This window comes from Myxocyprinus asiaticus, chromosome 6, assembly GCF_019703515.2.
Source record: "Myxocyprinus asiaticus isolate MX2 ecotype Aquarium Trade chromosome 6, UBuf_Myxa_2, whole genome shotgun sequence".
Taxonomy (NCBI): Eukaryota; Metazoa; Chordata; class Actinopteri; order Cypriniformes; family Catostomidae; genus Myxocyprinus; species Myxocyprinus asiaticus.
The window spans coordinates 30,589,940-30,608,957 of record NC_059349.1 but is presented as its reverse complement, the minus strand read 5'-3'; the positions used below and the strand labels follow the sequence as shown (position 1 = coordinate 30,608,957).

The 19,018-nt window shown below is 38.9% G+C and overlaps 1 protein-coding gene across 2 annotated transcripts in view; it reads right to left on the bottom strand.

Annotated features, from left to right (window-relative positions):
* Positions 1 to 18,817, bottom strand: part of LOC127442359 (cadherin-12-like) — a 50,326-nt gene extending 31,509 nt beyond the window's left edge. Inside the window, exons 1-5 of one of the 2 annotated variants that reach the window (XM_051700321.1) lie at positions 18,584 to 18,817; positions 8,829 to 9,123; positions 5,666 to 5,785; positions 4,939 to 5,106; positions 4,235 to 4,422 (exon numbers count right to left, since the gene is read on the bottom strand). In XM_051700321.1, the coding sequence (XP_051556281.1) occupies positions 4,235 to 4,422; positions 4,939 to 5,106; positions 5,666 to 5,785; positions 8,829 to 9,123; positions 18,584 to 18,817 (1,005 nt within the window). The remainder of the gene's footprint in view (positions 1 to 4,234; positions 4,423 to 4,938; positions 5,107 to 5,665; positions 5,786 to 8,828; positions 9,124 to 18,583) is intronic. The other variant, XM_051700322.1, reaches the window with a different exon arrangement.
* Positions 18,818 to 19,018: the final 201 nt, after the last annotated feature.

Below are 19,018 nucleotides of genomic sequence, written 5' to 3'. Positions count from 1 at the left end.
ATGTTCCAGATTGCAAGAACCCTCTCGGTGCTTCCAGGAGATCAGCATTCCTCAGCTCCTTATGTGTTCAAGGCTGTTGAAATGGAAGCCAGCTCCTTCCCCACTGTAATGTGGTCCTGAACCCCAGTGGAAGACGTCACCGTCACTGAACTCATCGATCGAGCAAGGAGAACGTATATATCACTACTATACCACTCTCCAGAGACCTTGGCGTTAGTGTATACTATCAGTTTATGATTTTCTAATGTTCTTTAGATTACATAACCTGTGTATCAAATGTTTAGCAAACAAACTGAGTTAATTGTTTAAACAGAAATAAGGTTTTCACCTTATTAATTAACAGAGAAACAGCAACTTATCTTCCATAAGATAATAGTCATACTTTGCCATTGCTACATCCTATGCAACCACTTGCATCTTCCCATCATATGCACTTTATTTACCTATTCATTTATTTTATCTTTTAGCATATTAATTCCATTTTGTAGGTTTTGTTAGTTATTCTGGTTTATCTTTTTGTAAATAAAACTCATTTTGTTACAACTGTGTGTTCCTTGTGTTGATGATACAGACGGGCTCTAAAGGGTTAGGCTGAAACTCATGAATCCTTCAGATTAATCAGATGACCAGCTCCCTCCAATTTACATATATATAATTTATTGAATGATCCATTTGGATAATTATTTTACTGTTAAGGTGAAATTCCTTAGCTGGTGCCCCGAGGATGAAGGAAGGAGCCATCTGATATTAATAATCACACACACATACACCTTAAGTGAAGTGTGATCAAAAATCACCACAAGCTTTGGTGTCTTGTGTGAGGCCCAGTTTATTTCAGTTGGTACCAGTGTGATTCTCACTACATATAGATATAGAGAGAGACATCTGTAGCATTTTTATCAACAGATATTAAAGCAAGTTGTTATAAAATTAACTGTTCATTTTCAGCATGCCTCTGCGTGAATGAGGAACCATATTCCAGACCTGAGTGCAGTGGGCGTTAATATGGAAATATAAATTTGTATTGCACTGAGGTTGGTTCATGAGTTTAACTGAGTGAAAAAAGAACAATTTGTACTAGTTTGTTACAAGCAACAAACAAGAGACATGGGAGTGAAATTCACTTGCTCTGGTAATATTTCCAGAGCATCTTAGGAAATATGATCTGTCCTGTAGTTCTGTTTAACTATGTTAAAAGAGACACTTTCAACAAATAAGACAGCTGTTCTAATTTTCAAAAAAACATATTATTTTCCATATCCTTAGTGCAATGAAAAGGCATCAGCTTCATGTCTAAACCACACTGTTGTTCAAAATTTCTCCTACAGGAGGTCTTGACACCAGTGACAGTGCCAGTTATGTCTACTGTTATCATTCCAAGCTGGTTTTTAGATATGTGTGTATATCCATCACTGTCTGCAGGCTGAGCTAATCATTGTGCTGAAAGAATATCAACCTGAGACACGGCAGGACAAAGATACAGCTTGCCAATTGGATGCAAACAGCCTGTAGCAAGCTTTTGTCAGCCGTGGTGTGAAGTCCATTTCAAACTTAAACTCAAACCTTAGGAAGCTTATTATCTGTATGAAATGGCAATTTCTATCTTGATCCAGTCTTATGGCACCTCTAGCAACAATATTTGGTTAAATTTGGAAAATCAGAAAGCAATTTAACTAGTTTAAAGGAGTAGTTCACCCAAAAATTGAAATTCTGTCATAATTTACTCACCTTCATGACTTTCCAAACCCATATGGTTTTCTTAGGCAGAACTTTTCACTTTAAAGCTTAAAAGAGGACACAAAAGTGTCATAAAAGTCATCCATGCTACTCATAAGTCATATTCCTAGTCTTCTGATGTCTTACGGTTTTGGTGAGAAACAATCTGAAATTTTAATATTGTTTTCTGTGAAAATCTTGAAGTGAGCACAATAAGAGAAGCTCATTCACAGTGGCTCAAGTGTTCACACCCTCAGAATACTGAGATGCTTGCACTCTTTTTTTTTTATACCTTTGAGTCCTTTTATAAGCTTTTAAGTGACTCACTATTAACTTAAATTCTCCTTTTGTATTCTGCACAACAAAGAAATTGATACAGGTTTGGAACAACATGAGGGTGAGTAAACTATAAAATAATTAAATTTTTGGGTGAACTATTCAATTAATTATTGTAAATGTAAGTAAAGATCAATATTACAAAATCATGGACTGATCTACATATTCATTTTAGTTTAAACCTGTCATGTTGTGGTTCATTTGTAACAGAGTCACATTGGACACCTTTAGATGGCACTGTTCATTTGGTTGTTCCAGAGTCTACTGTGACCGTTCCACAGAGAATTAACACAAAAGACCATTTTCCTACATTGGATCCTCTCCACTCAAAAGAAAATCCTAATCAGGTGCAAGTCTATTGAGTTGTTTTAGTATTCAATACAGTGCACATCCCAAAACTTTAATTCCCTACTAACTGACATTTATTCATTAATTCTTAATTACACTTCTACATTGTACGCTGGAGAATATTTGAAACCCATTCCGAGTTTGAAACTTTGAACACTAGCTTTCTCAAAAGAAAGGTATTTTGAACTCCAACAATATGTTCATAAAAAACTGCTTTCAGGCTCTAAACACAGTGAAAAAAACTCATTATTTGAGCAGAATAATCCCAGCAATACTTCAAGCCTCAAAAATAGGTATTTCAGTCACATTTACACATAACTAAACTAATAGATCCTTCCTGGGTGATGCTGCGTATCTCTTCAGATTATCCCATGTGTTGCAAGAGCAAAGCCCACCTTTCATCCTGTTATTCATTTAGAGACAATTATTCTTTGAACCCATTACCAAAATAGATCATCTTTCTGCTCAAACCAGCCCTGAGCCCATAAAGCCACAAGACCCCAAATGTTCTGCCTCTGCATTTCAGAAAAGTCCCTGTGTAGCACAGCAGGGAAATGATGGAACAGCTCATCAAAGAAAAGTAAAGGGATAGGGAAGTCTGTTATTGAGGACAGAGGTAGGATGGGGTATTGTCATTGACCCTCTTCAATGCCTCATAGTGAGGAGACCACACATCCATTTCCCAACTTTTTTTGGGTCACCAGATATGGCACACCCATTTTGCAAGGTAAGAACCATGTCACTTTGTCCTATCCATACTCAGCTTGGGGAATAAAAAAGGCGGAATATAAAAGAGTGAGCGAAGGACGGAATAAAATTATGATGATCTACTGTCTTTGAATTATTTGCGTGCTTTCATTGTGGTTTCTTTGTTTCATTGTTTCCTTTCATTATGAAACAAGGCACATACCCCTAAAATGCTTGGACATTCCACATACAGTATGCATCTCTGAAGAAAAACAGTCGGCTATCAGCAGTGTAAAGAAATTGTCTACAGACTACACTAGCTCTGAGTAATGAAAGAGTAACCTCTCACTCCAGCCTCATCCACAAGCTTTTACCAAGGCATTTGTTTCAGCTAAGCACTTATATCATGCCCAGCACATCTGTGATTGGCCATGTTACGGGGGCATCTGAGGAGATTTCTACTAAATGTAGATGTTCTGATGGCCATGGGCACACTCATTCATTCATGTCCACTAAATCCCAAAAAGATTGGATTCTTTCTTAGGGAAACTCAAACAATGTATTTTTAAATCCCCTGAGAAGTCCGCATTCAATATACATTTTGTATGTGTGTTTTCTCACATGTTAGCAAAACAGAAATGGAAAATCAACATTCTTGGAAAAGGACAACCACAACCTACATAATGAATTGATAAATCCAAGAGCTGGCATTGCATAGCTTGGCTTAAGTTTTAGCACTTTTATGGCTTAATACATTATTCATTCAGGATGCTATGAATGATCGTCCAATAATAAGATATGACTCACCTCAGGATAAACACACTTTTTTATAAATGAAGTAGCTGTAATAACTTCTTATCTTAGTTCACGCAGCTGTATTTACTTTTTTCACTAGATTTTTTTTTTTTTAAACCTGGTCCCATAAAATCATGTTACTATATGTAATTTTTTTCAAAATGATTTTAAGTGGCTAACTGTATGTATTGTGGCAGTTTCCTACAACAACAACTTTTATTCACTTTCACACAAATCACAACTAAAACAGCAGATTATCAGTTCATAAACACTTTTCGCCCTGACCACCCCCACACCAATTTATTTATTTTTTCCCAGAGAATGAAAATAACTAAAGGAAGGATTTCCCTACCTTTTTCAGTATAACTGTTCCCTCTTGAGTGTGCTTATTGCTGTAAATATCGAACAAGGAGCCCCCATCACCAGGGACAATGCTGTATTCCACATCAGCATTCTTCCCAGAATCCAAATCATGAGCTTTGACCCTTCCCACTGATGAGCCCACCGGTGAAGTCTCAGGAACTCGCAGGTGAAAGATACCTGTTAGGATTCACAAACACCTTTAAAAGTGGTAGATAATGATCATCAGGATCAGTTCCTTTTCTCAGGACCTAATACACTACATTTAGACATTACTATGAGGGGCAGTTAACAATAATCAAAACTAATCACTTCAGCAGCTCTGGAGAAAAGTGCAGGAATGCTAATCACATTTGCAAATCCAACACTATTTATTTGTTTGTGTTCGGCAAGAGTCCTGGAGGTCTTTAGCATGGCCAAATGTAAATATGAAGTGCTCTGCCATGTTGGGTCATGCAGAATGTTTAGTCCTTGTTTCGCTATCAGTACCATCCATTCACTGAGCTAAACATTCCAAATAATGGACTCATGTTTAAGATTTCAACAGAGCAAAGCATATATGAAACCAGATTAAATTCATATTAAGGTAAACCCCAGGGATAAACTGCAGCTGATATAGAAAATGCTGACTATGTAAGCCTCACTGCACTTTATAATGATCCCATGACTTCTAGAAACATCTGTTTACGAACATACTTTTAGAAAACCGTGGTGAGTTGTCGTTGACATCACGGAGAGTGATATTGATGGTAGTCAACCCAGCTAAGCCCCCAAGCTGACCGCCCATGTCCTTAGCCTGTAGGACCACCTGGTACATTTCTTTAACCTCCCTATCCATATTGGATAAGGCAACTCTTATCACCCCTGAGGCAGAGAGAGAGAGAGAGAGAGAGAGAGAGAGAGAGAGAGCTTTACAAAGAATACACATCAATATGATGATTCACTCAAAAATGAAAATTATGTCATCATTCACTCTTGTTCCAAACCCTTATGAATTTTACAAAAGATGTTAGGCAGAATTACATTCTTAGTTAACATTCACTTTCAGTGAATGGTGACTGAAACTAACATACTTTCGAAAAAACTCTTCTTTTGTGTTCCATTAAAGAAATATATATATATATATATATATATATATATATATATATATATATATATATATGCTTCTGTGAACTGTATCATAAAAAGGCAACATTTTGACACACGCAATTCTAAAGGCTAATCAATCCTAATAGTTCCCCTCTCAGGGGAGCTGCTTTTTGATCAGGAGATGATGGCATGACATGGGGTGAATAAAATGCCAAAGGCAAAGCAGTAGAAAGGATTGGCTTTGCACAGAGGAGTGTGCTGAACTCTGCAGAATGCTAAAAATTGTATGTATTAAATACAATAACCCACACAAAATTCAACTGTGTGTCCTCACCGGTCTTGGGCTCAACTGAGAAGTAGGGCTGTCCCTGTAGGATGCTGTACACAATCCGTGCACTGTTTCCATAAGTAGGATCATCAGTGTCAGTGGCGGTTATTTGTGTAACAAATGTGCCTGCTCACAAACACAAGAGAAACCATAAGAGGAAATTCAAAAGAAAAATTAAAAAAGGCCACATACAACAAATAATTATGAAAAAAGAGTGCATGTATTGTAGGAAACTTAAAATCTGAGCAAAATTTATTTATTGTGGTAGTAATAAAACATACATGTTCGAGCAAACATGACATTTTAAATGGCGAATTAAATCTTCCATATTATTTTAACCATCCTTATTAAGTTTGGATATGTTTTTGGCTTATTTTAATAAGTATCTATACACTAGATCAAAACAAGACTTGGCTTGTATGCTGATTATGATTAATATGAGGTTAAAAGAATGTTAGGGGAACCATTACACACAGCCTAAAATAAATGTACTTTTTCTGTAAAATAATAAAATTAGATTGTAGGCTATATGACCATGAACTATTATTTGCATCTCATGAGTACAGATTTATTGTGTATGTTTGTCTAAATTTTTTAAACCATGTGCCAGCCAGAAGTGGATGAGCCCCCCTCGGAGTATTGATTCCTTCTAAGGCTTCTTCCTTTTTGTACATAAACACCTTATGGAGTTTTGTCTTGCCAGTGCTACATATGGCTTGCTCACTAGTGGGGTGAAGAACCGCAATTGTAAATACGCAGGCATTGTGTAACAGATTTACAGTATTGTGTATGTATGTTTGTTTCAGTTTATTTAAACGTGCCAGCCAGAGGAGGATGGACTCCTGCTGCTGTGTTTATTCTTTGTAAAGCTGCCTTGGAAAAATGTGAAAAGTACTATATAAAAATACTTAAAAGTAAAAAAAATTCCATACATATGTATATTTCCACATCACATAGCACTATGATTTTATATAAATACTATATAAATACTCTATATGCTATGGAATGACATGACACAAATGCAATAGAATATTTTGCTGACATTTCTCAGCATTTCTATTATTAATCTATTGCAGTGAATGGGAGATCAAAAAAATATTATTTTTGCTTACCTGTTTGCTTCAACAAAAAACAAAAAACAAAAAAAAAATAAAAAAAAAACTATCAATTTATACGTTTCCATGTCTTTCCATAAGAGGAAAATGCAGCTGGATTACGACAGTCAGAAAAGAGAAGATGCCAAATTTACTGTCACTCCCTCAGCAGCTGTATCTGAAACGCCATTGCATGTGTAATAACTAGAATTTTAGACTAATTTTGGGATGATATAAAGCATAATGTTATAAATTTACACTAAATAATAAAACATTTTGCGAGATTAACACTGCTAAATGAGGCAAAACCGCATCATCACAGTCTGTGAAAAGTGTCCATTGTATAAGTTTGTCCATATTAACTTGTATAACAATTAGAAGAAACAAGCAAGATGCTAGCTAGCTATTTTTTTCTGACAGTATAATGAACTTTTGATCCTTTGTTACAGTTACAGCTACAGTTTTTTAGTTCATAGTGCAATAAAACAGTAAGGTTTAAAGCATTATGTATTGCACTTAATCATTTGTCTTATTCCATGAACTAATTTTTTCATATATTTTTTAACCCTTAAATGCATGGTTGTTTCATCAGTCATTATTACGTACCTCGGGTCTTTAGAGACCCAGCATGCATATCTATCTCAAAACGATCTACAAAATGTAAAATTCTCTAAGCATTTTATTGACAATTAGAAAATATTAGTATATAGTGTAATATTTTGATGTTTTGTATTTCATTTATCAAAAAGAGGATGCAATTAATTATAGAACGGATTTATATATTTCATGCTTATATTATATGAGACACAACTGGTTGTGTATTGAGCTACACATAAGAGAACACTGTTCTGAACAAACAAACTGAAAATGTTGTTAACTTATCTAACACCATCCCAGTAGCAGATTTAGGCATGGGCGACATGTGCAGTTGCCCAGGGTGGCATCTTGCAGGGGGGCGGCACGAAGCACCCACACTATATATATATATATATATATATATATATATATATATATATATATATATATATATATATATATAGCAATTTCATCATGCTTTCATTATTGTTATTATTATTATTAATATGTAGTTACACTATTCATAAGAGAAAGACTGAGGAACACTAAAGAGGTGGTGGAATAACTCCAAAACATGGATGAGGCAGAGGGGGTGGATTGAGGTCCTGGGTCAATTAAAACATGTGAAAATGCTGCATACATGTCCGTCCGTCCCGTCCGTACAATGTATATTGTACAAGTGTGTATAATGTACAAAAAATGCTGATAATTACTAGGAATGTTCCAATACCATTTTTTGAGAACAAGTACGAGTAACGATACTTCCTTTTTGGTACTTGCCGATACCAATACCTGTTTTTTTTTGTTTGTTTGTTTTTTACATTTACAATAATTAATTCACTTTTTAATTAAATTTTATCATCAAAATTGTGTTCAAATAAATTATTTAATTAAACATCTAATTAAATAAAAATATAACATACTTTTCAACATAATTTTGTATTATTTTTATCAAATGAAGTGCTTTTATACAGAACCTAAATATAATATAATTGCTTTTGATTTATTCTTATTAGTAGTAGTAGTAGAAGTCAAGGATGGAACATATTCAGGATTGGGGGCGGAGCAACTGTAATAATTTAATAATCAACCATGGAAAAAACCCATATCGGTAGACCACTATTATGAATATTGGGGGGGGGGGGGGCAGACATGAGCATTTTGTGTCTTTATGTCTGGACAACACCGGCTCCACACATTCACAAGCACTCACATTTGAAGTGCGCAGCACATGTAAACTGTTTATTTAATTAAATCGCAGCCTTTGCGGTTTAATTTTCACACTGACATAATGTGATTTTAATTTGTGTGTTTAAATGTGCTAAGTTTTGAATGAAATGCTTAGCACATTGAATTACACTGTAAAACATTTTTGTCAGGTAAAATGTGCTTACAACAAAGCTGTAAAACTCTCATCTCACTTTTGAGTGCTTTGAGGCAAGGATTTTCCCACAGTATAAAACACCCAACCATCTGGGACATAATGAAATTGAACTCACCGACAGGTGACATCTCTGGGATGCTGGCTGAGTATGGGCCCTCCAGGAACCTTGGCTCATTGTCATTGATGTCCTGTACTTTGATAATAAACTCAGACTCTGGCTCTAAGGGTCTGCCTGTAAGTGCGTCCACAGCCTGCGCTCTCAGTGTGTAATAAGGCTTCTCCTCTCTGTCCAGGCTCCTTAAGGCATGGATGTCTCCAGTGCTTGGCTCAATGGTGAAAATGGAGCCGACTCCTTCACCTGAGAGTGTGTACTTTACCATATTATTCCCCTTATCCAGGTCAGAGTGAAGCTAAAATGTAACAATATGAAAAGTGAGCTTGTGCTTATCATTTTAATTTCTCAATAAGGTGTAGGGCCTTGGCCCACTCAAAATGGCAGCAGAGACCGCATGGCCCTTTGTTCTATAATCAAAGGAGAGACATTGAACTCAGTTTCCCAGGATCCTTCACAAATTCACAACTGGATGCGAAGTCCCGCCCATGGACCCAGTCTCAAACGCCATTGGTTGAAAGCGGCCTATGACCGATGATGTCATCTTGTCAATAAAACCAGCGGACAGATGAAGTTTGACCTCTCTGTGCTAAGCTCTGCCTGGCTGTTAAGGGACATCTGTACTGTGCACGTACTGAAGGAGTTTTCCCTCCATTTTGGACTGAGAACAAAGAGACCACGTTTTTCTAACCTCACCATTTGGCCACGGTAGAGTAAGATTAACTTAGCTTTGTTCAAGTCTTATAGTATACTTATAACAACCGGTCCAGTTTCACTGTAAAGCAACAGTGAATTTATTTTGAAAAACGGAAAGGCGACCAGTTTCCCTTCTCCCTCTTTTTCATTCAACGTTGACTACTTTCTGCATTCTTCTCCATCACTGGATCCGAAGAATAAAGCAGAGACATGTCATTTCGCTGGCGAGCGTAAGACGAGGGACCATCCAGACCGTTTCTCCTGACCGCTCAATGCAACAGGAATTCCAACGGACAACCCTACTGAAATCACTCAGGATTTCCCAAGTAAGGCTTGATATCTGGGCAGATTTAGTTTAGAAACTATGATTTTTCTTGTGAAACTAAATCGTATTTTTGATCCTAAATGCTGATGTTTTGAGTATATTTGTATGTTAAACTCTGCTCGCTGCTTCGAGTTGGGAGATTTGTTTTTAGTTTCTTTTGGGGTTACGTTTGTTTTGTTGAGTGATCTGAACTAGTAATTCAGTCCCGCTGTTACGAGCGGTTACCCTTAATTAAACTGCATGCACTTTTCCTCTCTCTCTCGCTCTCATTCTCTCTCTCACTGATATTAATTGAGTGAGCGGCACCGCGGTTTGTGTTCGACTCAGGCTGGTGAACCAAATTCTCCCGCCTGTTTCGTCAGTTCCTTTGTGTGTCCGCTCATTTCCACCCTCACGTGGTATCAGCTCCAATTTGGATCTAACCCTCCATTTTGAACCTGATCCTCCATTTTGATTCCTTGTTACCGCATCTGGACACACACATACACACACACACACACACACACACACTAGCATATAGCTCCACTGTTAGTTTAGGATTTCCTTGATTTATTTTTGGATTATATTCGGATAGTATTGGCTGTGTTCACTGGCTGATGAACCAAATTCTCCCGCCTGTTTCATCAGTTCCTTTGTGTGTCCACTCATTTCCACCCTCACGTGGTATCAGCTCCATTTTGGATTTAACCCTCCATTTTGAACTGATCCTCCATTTTGATTCCTTTTGTTACCACATCTGGACACACACACACACACACACACACACACACACACACACTAGCATATAGCTCCACTGTTAGTTTAGGACTTCCTTGATTTATTTTTGGATTATATTCGGATAGTATTGGCTGTGTTCACTACTGCTTGATTATAATAAATCTTGTTATATTATAATAAGTACTCCTGTTTGTTTTTGTTTGAATATTGTGTTGAAGCCAAGCTCTGCCATGTGAAGAACTCCCAAGTTACCTCAGAGTACTGTTATTTTATTGGTGTTAGAAACTAACTGTAACTAGATTACTATTAGGTTTGTATAGCAATAATTTAACTAGTTTTTCCCCTTTTTAATTATTTTGATTAACAATTAAGATACTCAACCTACAGGGTAGATTTTGTTTTGTGAGACTCAATCAGTAACTTGCTATCATTTTTCTCTTTGCAAAGAGTGGTGCCCCGAGAATAGAATTTAATGAGTTAAATTCTATTTAATTATTATTTAATTATTTAATTGTTAATTAATTATTCCATAATTAGTAACAATTAATTATTGATTATTTCTGATAGTAAAACTGATTTAAACAACCAGTAGCACCTACAAATATAATTTAAATGCAAACAAAAGCAAACATTCAAATATGAAATAAGTAAACAGTAAACCAGGGGCATATCCACTACAGGAAGTAATCATTTAAAAAATACAAATCATGCATATAAAATGGGACTATTTATTTATCAATTTATTTAAATCCATTTTAAAATACTTATAAATTTGCTTTTATCAAACCCAAACCAATCCCATTTTAGCTTATGTTCATGTGACTACATGCTGGCCAGTACAGTGTAGATAGCATATCATCACCGGTACAGTTCAATGATGTCCAAAGAGGACTGATGTGGATAACCCCAAGTTATTTATTTTCTCTTAGAGGGCTTGACAGCTGATTTATTTACAGCACAGATGTTCTTCAGCTGAAAATACAATGGCTTTACTAAAATTCCCCTTTTCAGGAAAAATAAAAACTTAAATATAAAAACAGACTCTAAGATTATGGTGTGTCGCAGGAAGCTTAATATTTTTAAACAATTGTCTTCCAACTCAGTGGAAGCATAGGGAATGCTACATTTTTGGAGTGAAATTGAGTTTGACCCTCTCTCTGTGAAAGAAAGGATTAAGCCTGAAGTTCTGGAATTAATACTCTGAAAGGGAAAATAATGATATAACATGAAAGGATGTGCGATGATCAAAACAGAGAGGCCAAACTCTGTATTGCTTAATCCTGCCATCTTTTAAAGTTCATGGGTGGCAGGGTAACTAATAAAAAAATAAAAATAATATAGGGTATAACAGGCCATGAAATAATGTATTACTGTAAGATAGCAGATAATCCATGAGCTACAACAACAAAACAAATTCTCACATAACACTAATTTTTATGAATGTCAATGAGTCTGATAAATGAAAAATAGATATAATTCAGTCTCTATACAATGTCTTAAAATGGTGACCACCTGTTTCACTGCTTATATACTGTAGCAGTGTATAGCTACACAAATGTAACCCATTATGAGTTTAGAGGTAAGGATCCTGAGGACAGTAAAAAAACAACAAAAAAGTGAATACTCTCAAGAAGAGTTATTTTCTCCTGAAAAGGTCATATGGATTGAAAATGTGACAGTGGGATAATATATCCTCTCTGCAAAGGGCAAACAAGGAGTGTACCTTACTTCCCATGAGAAAATAAAAAAAGAGAGCTTGCGGCAAATGTTGATTAAGTAAATTGGTCAATTTGTCAGCTTTACCTCAAGAAATTCCCTGACACCTAGGATATTAACATGTTTAGCTTTTAAATATAATAGGTAGCTTTTACTACTATGACAATTTTAGTCTGCATTTCAGATGCCTCAACTTGGGTTTAATTGTTGGTATAATCTACAATAATTGTAATAACTTTGCAAAACATTCCAATTAGAATCCAATTAAATTCCTTGTGACAACCTCTGGAACATCCTAAATTTCACAATCCTTTCAGAAAGTAGACCACAAGAGCTACCACACTAAGCTATGATTTTCTACCAATGGCTCCATACTGAGCAGTCTCGACTTTAAAATATATTTGCCGTTGAAAGAAAGTCTGACTGACATTTATTCACACTGACCCACTGTATCATAAATATAAGAGGGGATTCAACTAAATTGAGAGTATAATGTGCTGCAAGCATATAGCAGACACTGAGTGGACTTTTATTTTCCTTTCCTGTGTTTTTCTTGCTTCCTCACTCTAATTAGAGAACTGGGTTTAGTTTTCCTGCCATCCAAACCTTTCATATACAAAGACACTTTAATTGTGGTGGCAGCTCAAACAGTAGATGAGGAAATGTGTTGTCATTTTTCCACAATTCTTGTGGCGGCGGGGGCGTGGTCGAGCATTCGTCCGGAGAGAGAGAAAGCGGTAAGTGTGCACACACCTGAGTGCTATAATGTCTAACACCTGTTTCTGATTGCAGTAAGCACTGCGGAGAGCGATAAAATGGACCACGCCAGAGATGAGGGAGAGAGAACGACCCATCTGAAAAGGACTATCTTGAGTTGAGCCAAAGAGTGTACTGCTGAAAAGCCCTTTGAGTTGTTTATTAAAAGTTATACCTTTGAGTTGAAGCCCAAGAAAACCCTCCCTTCCTTGAACGTTACACTGGTGCTGAAACCCGGGAGAATTGGAGGAAATACACCGGCATGGAGTCCTCACAGTTGGCGGAAGTCATCAAGTCCCTCGCCAGTATGCATCAATCACAACATCAAGCCCTGCTTGAGCTATGCTAGGACCAGGATCGCCAATTCCAGGAGGTGCTCCAAGCTCAAGCAGAGGACCGGAATGCAGTCCGGAGCCTACTACACCAGGAGAAAGCCCCGGCCACGACCCCGGACCCAGCAGCCCCCATGCCCCCAGTTGCCCCCAGTCAAGGGGAGTACACATCAAGCCTTGGTGGATACGGGCTGTAACCAGACCACTATAAACCAATGTTTGGTTCATGACGAGGCTTTGGGCACAAGCAAAGGGGTGAGGTGTGTGCATGGGGATATTCACAATTATCCTGTACTGACACTTGTTATTACATTTTGGGGACAAAAGCATAGAGTGGAAGCGGCGGTTAGTTCCCGCCTCACCCATCCACAAATTTTGGGAACTAATTGGCCGGAATTTAAAAATGTATTAAAGGGAATGTGTGTGGATGGGTCCTGCGAAAAAGTTGTTAGATGTGAAATGTGCAATGCCTTGGCAGGGGAGGCAGAGCCAGGGCAGTCCTTGTCAGCTCTGCATCAGGATGACGTAAGGGAGGGGGAGGCTTCGGCCTGTCCCATCCTTAGAGGATTTTATGAAAGGGATTTTTGGAAAATGCAGGATGATCAGACAAAAGAGGATAAAACCCAGCTGTTAATACCATGGAGCCGTCTGGAAATGCTATTCCAGATGGCTCATTATAATCCAATGGCGTGTCACTTAGGGGAGGAAAAGACACTGAACTGACTAATGGCCCATTTCTATTGGCCCAGGCATTCACGGGGATGTTCGCAGGTGGTGTGCGGCATGCCGTGAATGTCAGCTGGTGTATCCGCCGGCTACCCCAAGAGAGCCCCCTTCCGTTAATCGAGGTCCCCCTCAAAAGAATTGGCATGGACCTCGTTGGGCCATTAGAGCGGACAGCATGTGGACATCACTTTGTATTGGCTCTGGTGGACTATGCAACGCGATATCCGGAAGCAGTGCCTCTGCGCAACATCTCAGCATGTAGTGTTGCGGAGGCACTCTTCAGAATAATCTCCCAAGTAGGGATTCTGAAAGAAATCCCCACTGACCAAGGCACTACATTTATGTCACAAACACTATGTGAACTCTACGAATTATTGGGTATTAAATCGATTCAACCAGTGTTTACCATCCACAAACTGACGTGTTGGTGGAATGATTTAATAAAACCCTGAAAAGTATGATTCGTAAGTTTGTGCATGAGGATGCTAGAAACTGGGATAAATGGCTCGAACCCCTGTTATTTGCAGTGCGAGAAGTCCCGCAAGCCTCCACAGGGTTTTCCCCATTCGAGCTGCTGTATGGGGGGCGGCCGCGTGGTGTGCTTTACGTCAAACTGGAAACTTGGGAGGAGGGACCTTCAAACAGTAAAAATGAAATTCAATATGTTCTTGATCTTAGAGCAAAACTCCACACTTTGGGTCAACTAACACAGGAGAATTTGCTCCAAGCTCAGGAACATCAAAGCCGACTGTATAACAGGGGTACTTGGCTATGGGAGTTTGCACCAGGAGATAAAGTGGTCATATTACTCCCCACATTGAGCTCTAAATTACAAAGTGGCAAGGGCCCTTTGAGGTCACACGACGAGTGGGAGATCTCGATTATGAGGTAAAACGAACAGATAGAGGTGACGCACATCAAATATACCATCTCAACCTCCTGAAATTATGGAGGGAGGCGGTCCTTGTGAAGTTGGCAATAGTAGTTCCGGAGAGAGCGGAGCTCGGACAGGAGGTGAACGTAAAAGCCAATCATGTCACCCCGGTCACTTGTGGAGACCACCTCTCACCATACCAAGTCACAGAGGTTGCCAAGTTGCAGAAAGAATTTGCAGATGTTTTTTCTCCTCTGCTGGGTCGTACAAACCTCATCCAGCACTACATCGAGACAGCACCTGGGGTAGTGGTACGTAGCCATCCCTACCGACCGCCCGAGCACAAAAAGAAAATAGTTCGGAAAGAATTAGATGCAATGCTTGATATGGGAGTAATAGAGGAATCCCACAGCAATTGGTCCAGCCCGGTTGTTCTAGTTCCTAAGAGCGATGGGCCTGTACAGTTCTGTGTGGATTATAGGAAAGTCAATGCGGTGTCTAAATTTGACTCATACCCATTGCCTCGTATTGATGAGTTGCTCGATCGGTTGGGCACAGCTCGCTTTTATTCTACACTGGATTTGACAAAGGGTTATTGGCAGATCCCCTTAACGCCAATATCCCACGAAAAAACAGCCTTCTCCACACTGTTTGGCTTACACCAATATGTGACACTTCTGTTTGGTTTGTTTGGGGCCCCGGCTACGTTCCAGCACCTCATGGACTGCGTCCTCTGACCACATTCTGCTTACGCCGCTGCCTATCTAGATGACATCATTATATACAGTAATGATTGGCAGCGGCACATTCAGTATCTGAGGGCTGTTGAGGTTGCTGCGACGGGCAGGACTCACGGGAAACCCCAAGAAGTGCACAGTTGGACGGGTGGAGGTAAGATATCTGGGGTTCCACTTGGGCCATGGGCAGGCGCGTCCCCAAATTGATAAAACTGTGGCGATTGCGACTTGCCTGAGACCCAAGACCAAAAAGGAGGTGAGACAGTTCTTGGGGTTGGCTGGCTATTATAGAATGTTTGTGCCTAATTATTCGGACGTCACCAGCCGGCTCACTGATCTCACTAAAAAGGGAGCTCCAGACCCGGTCCAGTGGATGGAGCAGTGCCAACAGGTGTTTACGCAGGTGAAAACTTCTCTTTGTGGCGGACTGCTTTTACATTCACCCAATTTCTATCTCCCTTTCATTTTACAGATGAACACATCAGACAGGGGGCTGGGGGCGGTGCTCTTGCAGGTGGTGGAGGGGGAGGAACGCCCGGTGCTGTACATTAGTCGCAAGCTCTCACTGAGGGAGACTAAGTACAGCAGCATTGAAAAAGAGTGTCTTGCCATCAAGTGGGCCATCCTCACTCTCTGGTACTACCTGTTGGGGCGGGCCTTCACCCTCTGTTCAGATCACGCCCCACACCAATGGCTCCAATGCATGAAAGATACCAACGCGCGGATCACACGTTGGTATCTGGCTTTTCAGCCATTTAGTTTCGAGGTGGTCCACGGAATTCCTTTCCAGAAATGGGGGGGGGGGGGCAGACTGGATGACTACCCGGCCTGAGTCGGGTGGTAGGCATAGTCGAGCATTCATCTGGAGATAGAGAAAGTGGTAAGGGTGCATACACCTGAGCGCTATAATATCTAACACCTGTTTCTGATTGCAGTAAGCACTGGGGAGAGCGATAAAAGGGACCACGCCAGAGATGAGGGAGAGAGAGCGACCCGTCTGAAAAAGACTATCTTGAGTTGAGCTAAAGAATGTACTGCTGAAAAGCCCTTTGAGTTGTTTATTAAAAGTTATACCTGTGAGTAGAAGCCCAAGTTTCCTGTGTCCTCCTTTCCCTCCCTACCTTGAACGTTACAATTCTATTTCCAGTTTCCAGTCTTAATGGCTCCACTTATCAGTGTTTGGCACAAAATAGAAGTTTTGATGCTACTAACTTAACTAGATATTTCAGTGGTGTGAGAGTAGCACAGCAGAACAGTGTTTTTATACACAGTATGCATGTGTGTGTGTGTGTGTGTGTGTGTGTGTTTGTGTGTGTGTGTGTGTTGCATTGTGCACACAGCTATGCAGCTAAGCGAGCTGAAGCAATAAATAAACACATTCTCCTAAACATATCTCTGTCTCTCAAATGTAGTCTCTCATACATAGTGTTGGCAAGACCAATTAGGTTTAGTGAATCATTTTGTTCAACAATCGATTTACTGATTCATCTGAATCCCTGCACAGAAGTTCCTGTGCAGTGATTTATGTATTTTTTTGTAGCTAAATATGTAGTTAAATACTGCTCTTTGTCACTATGTATTTTACTCTGTTATAAATTACACTGTTTCTCGTTTACACACAATAGTTTACTAAATTCATCTGTTCAAGTTTATTGCTGTAACCCTACATGAGATCTGCATTGTTTTGTACCAGATAATTATAGGAGGCTCTGATTGCAAAAATAAATAATATAATCTGAGTTATTTTAAAATACATTTCTCCCTTAAATAGCTTCAATTTAGTGACTTTTTCAAAAGGATAGTTTGCTTAATTGTTTAAATTATGAGTAGTTTATAGTTTGAGAAGCTATAGTTTCTAAGAAACTTCTCCACCATTGCCATATATGTATCACTTGTTCATCAACATGTGTGTGAACATGCTACGTCGTCTCACCTATTGATCTACATCATTATTCATTCTTGAGAAAGTTATTGAACATTACAGTTATGTCTAAGATGTTGTCAACAGTTAAAAATTATTCTTTAAATAGCAGCTTGCTCATTTGATGATAACATCACCCATGCAATTTATAAGTATCCTTTAAGACATATTTTTCCAGTGTCTTGAGTTAAAGGAGGCTAGACCAAACAAACCCTATTTATAGTGACAGCCTAACATGTTTATTTCAAATTAAATCTTCACTCCGTCTTGCTGCAGCTGTTGTCTGAGTTTGACAAATCAGGAGTTAAAGGCATGGCTTCAGCATGTCATCTGGCTTATTTCCAGTGAAGAAGAGTGAGGCGTTTTATAATGGGCAGCTACAGAAGTAGAGTTGGCATTTGGTTGAGAATATGACTGTGACAATCTCTTGTCTCCCAGTTTAAATCCATGCAGACATCACTCAGTTAGGCCACACTGATTGCACTGGCATTGACTGCAGACTAATTATTTTTACTCTGATCCCATTTAAGCTGGTGGTAGAATTCCATCTACTCTGTAGAAGACCTTGATGACTTTTCAGCCTGTGACACAATATGGAGTCACTTTAACCTTCTCCCTTTTGTCATTGTTCACTGCATGGAAAAGTTGATCTTCTCCAACATTATCTTTGCTTGGCTTGTGATATCTAACCACTAATCATTGTCTCCATTTTTCTGGTTGCTTAAACCATTTTTTTACTGTATATAGAACATATTGTTCTAAGCAATCCAAAGATGGTCATGAACAAAGAGAGGATAAAAGAGCAAAATAAATATATAGAAGCAGTGAGTTAGGATTTCCTCTCAAAGAGCTAGTATGAGCATTTGAACTCCCCCACAATCATATTCTCAAGCCCCAATCTCAAAATATCAATACATTTGGTTTTAAGCATTGACTTTGAGAAACAATAACATTTTACCTTTCCAACATACTGTGGATCAGATCCCATGTATTCTTCCAAGACAAAGAACTGGTTCCACACCCATCCCCTCTTGACTCTGTGAGCTCCAATCATGCCATGTTTCCGATATACCATCAGGTTCCTGTGGTGCTCCTTCCCCATCCTGTTCTGGGATGGGGAGGGCAGCAGAGAAGCAAAGCTTTTTTCTAAGAGGCACCAGAGGAACAGCAGCAGGCAGTTCCCCATGAGCATTGGAACAACCTTTAGGTGCAAAGTGGTCACTTTGCTGGACACAAGTGACTTCTATGGTGACGGCAGATGAACGATAAATCCAATATGAAGCACTCCACAATGCCTTGGCGGCATGAAAGAACTAACATCCATGGAACTCCAGGAGTGTGCTTGATATTCACCACCTACAGGAGAGAAGAATCAACAGCACTTTAAATCAAC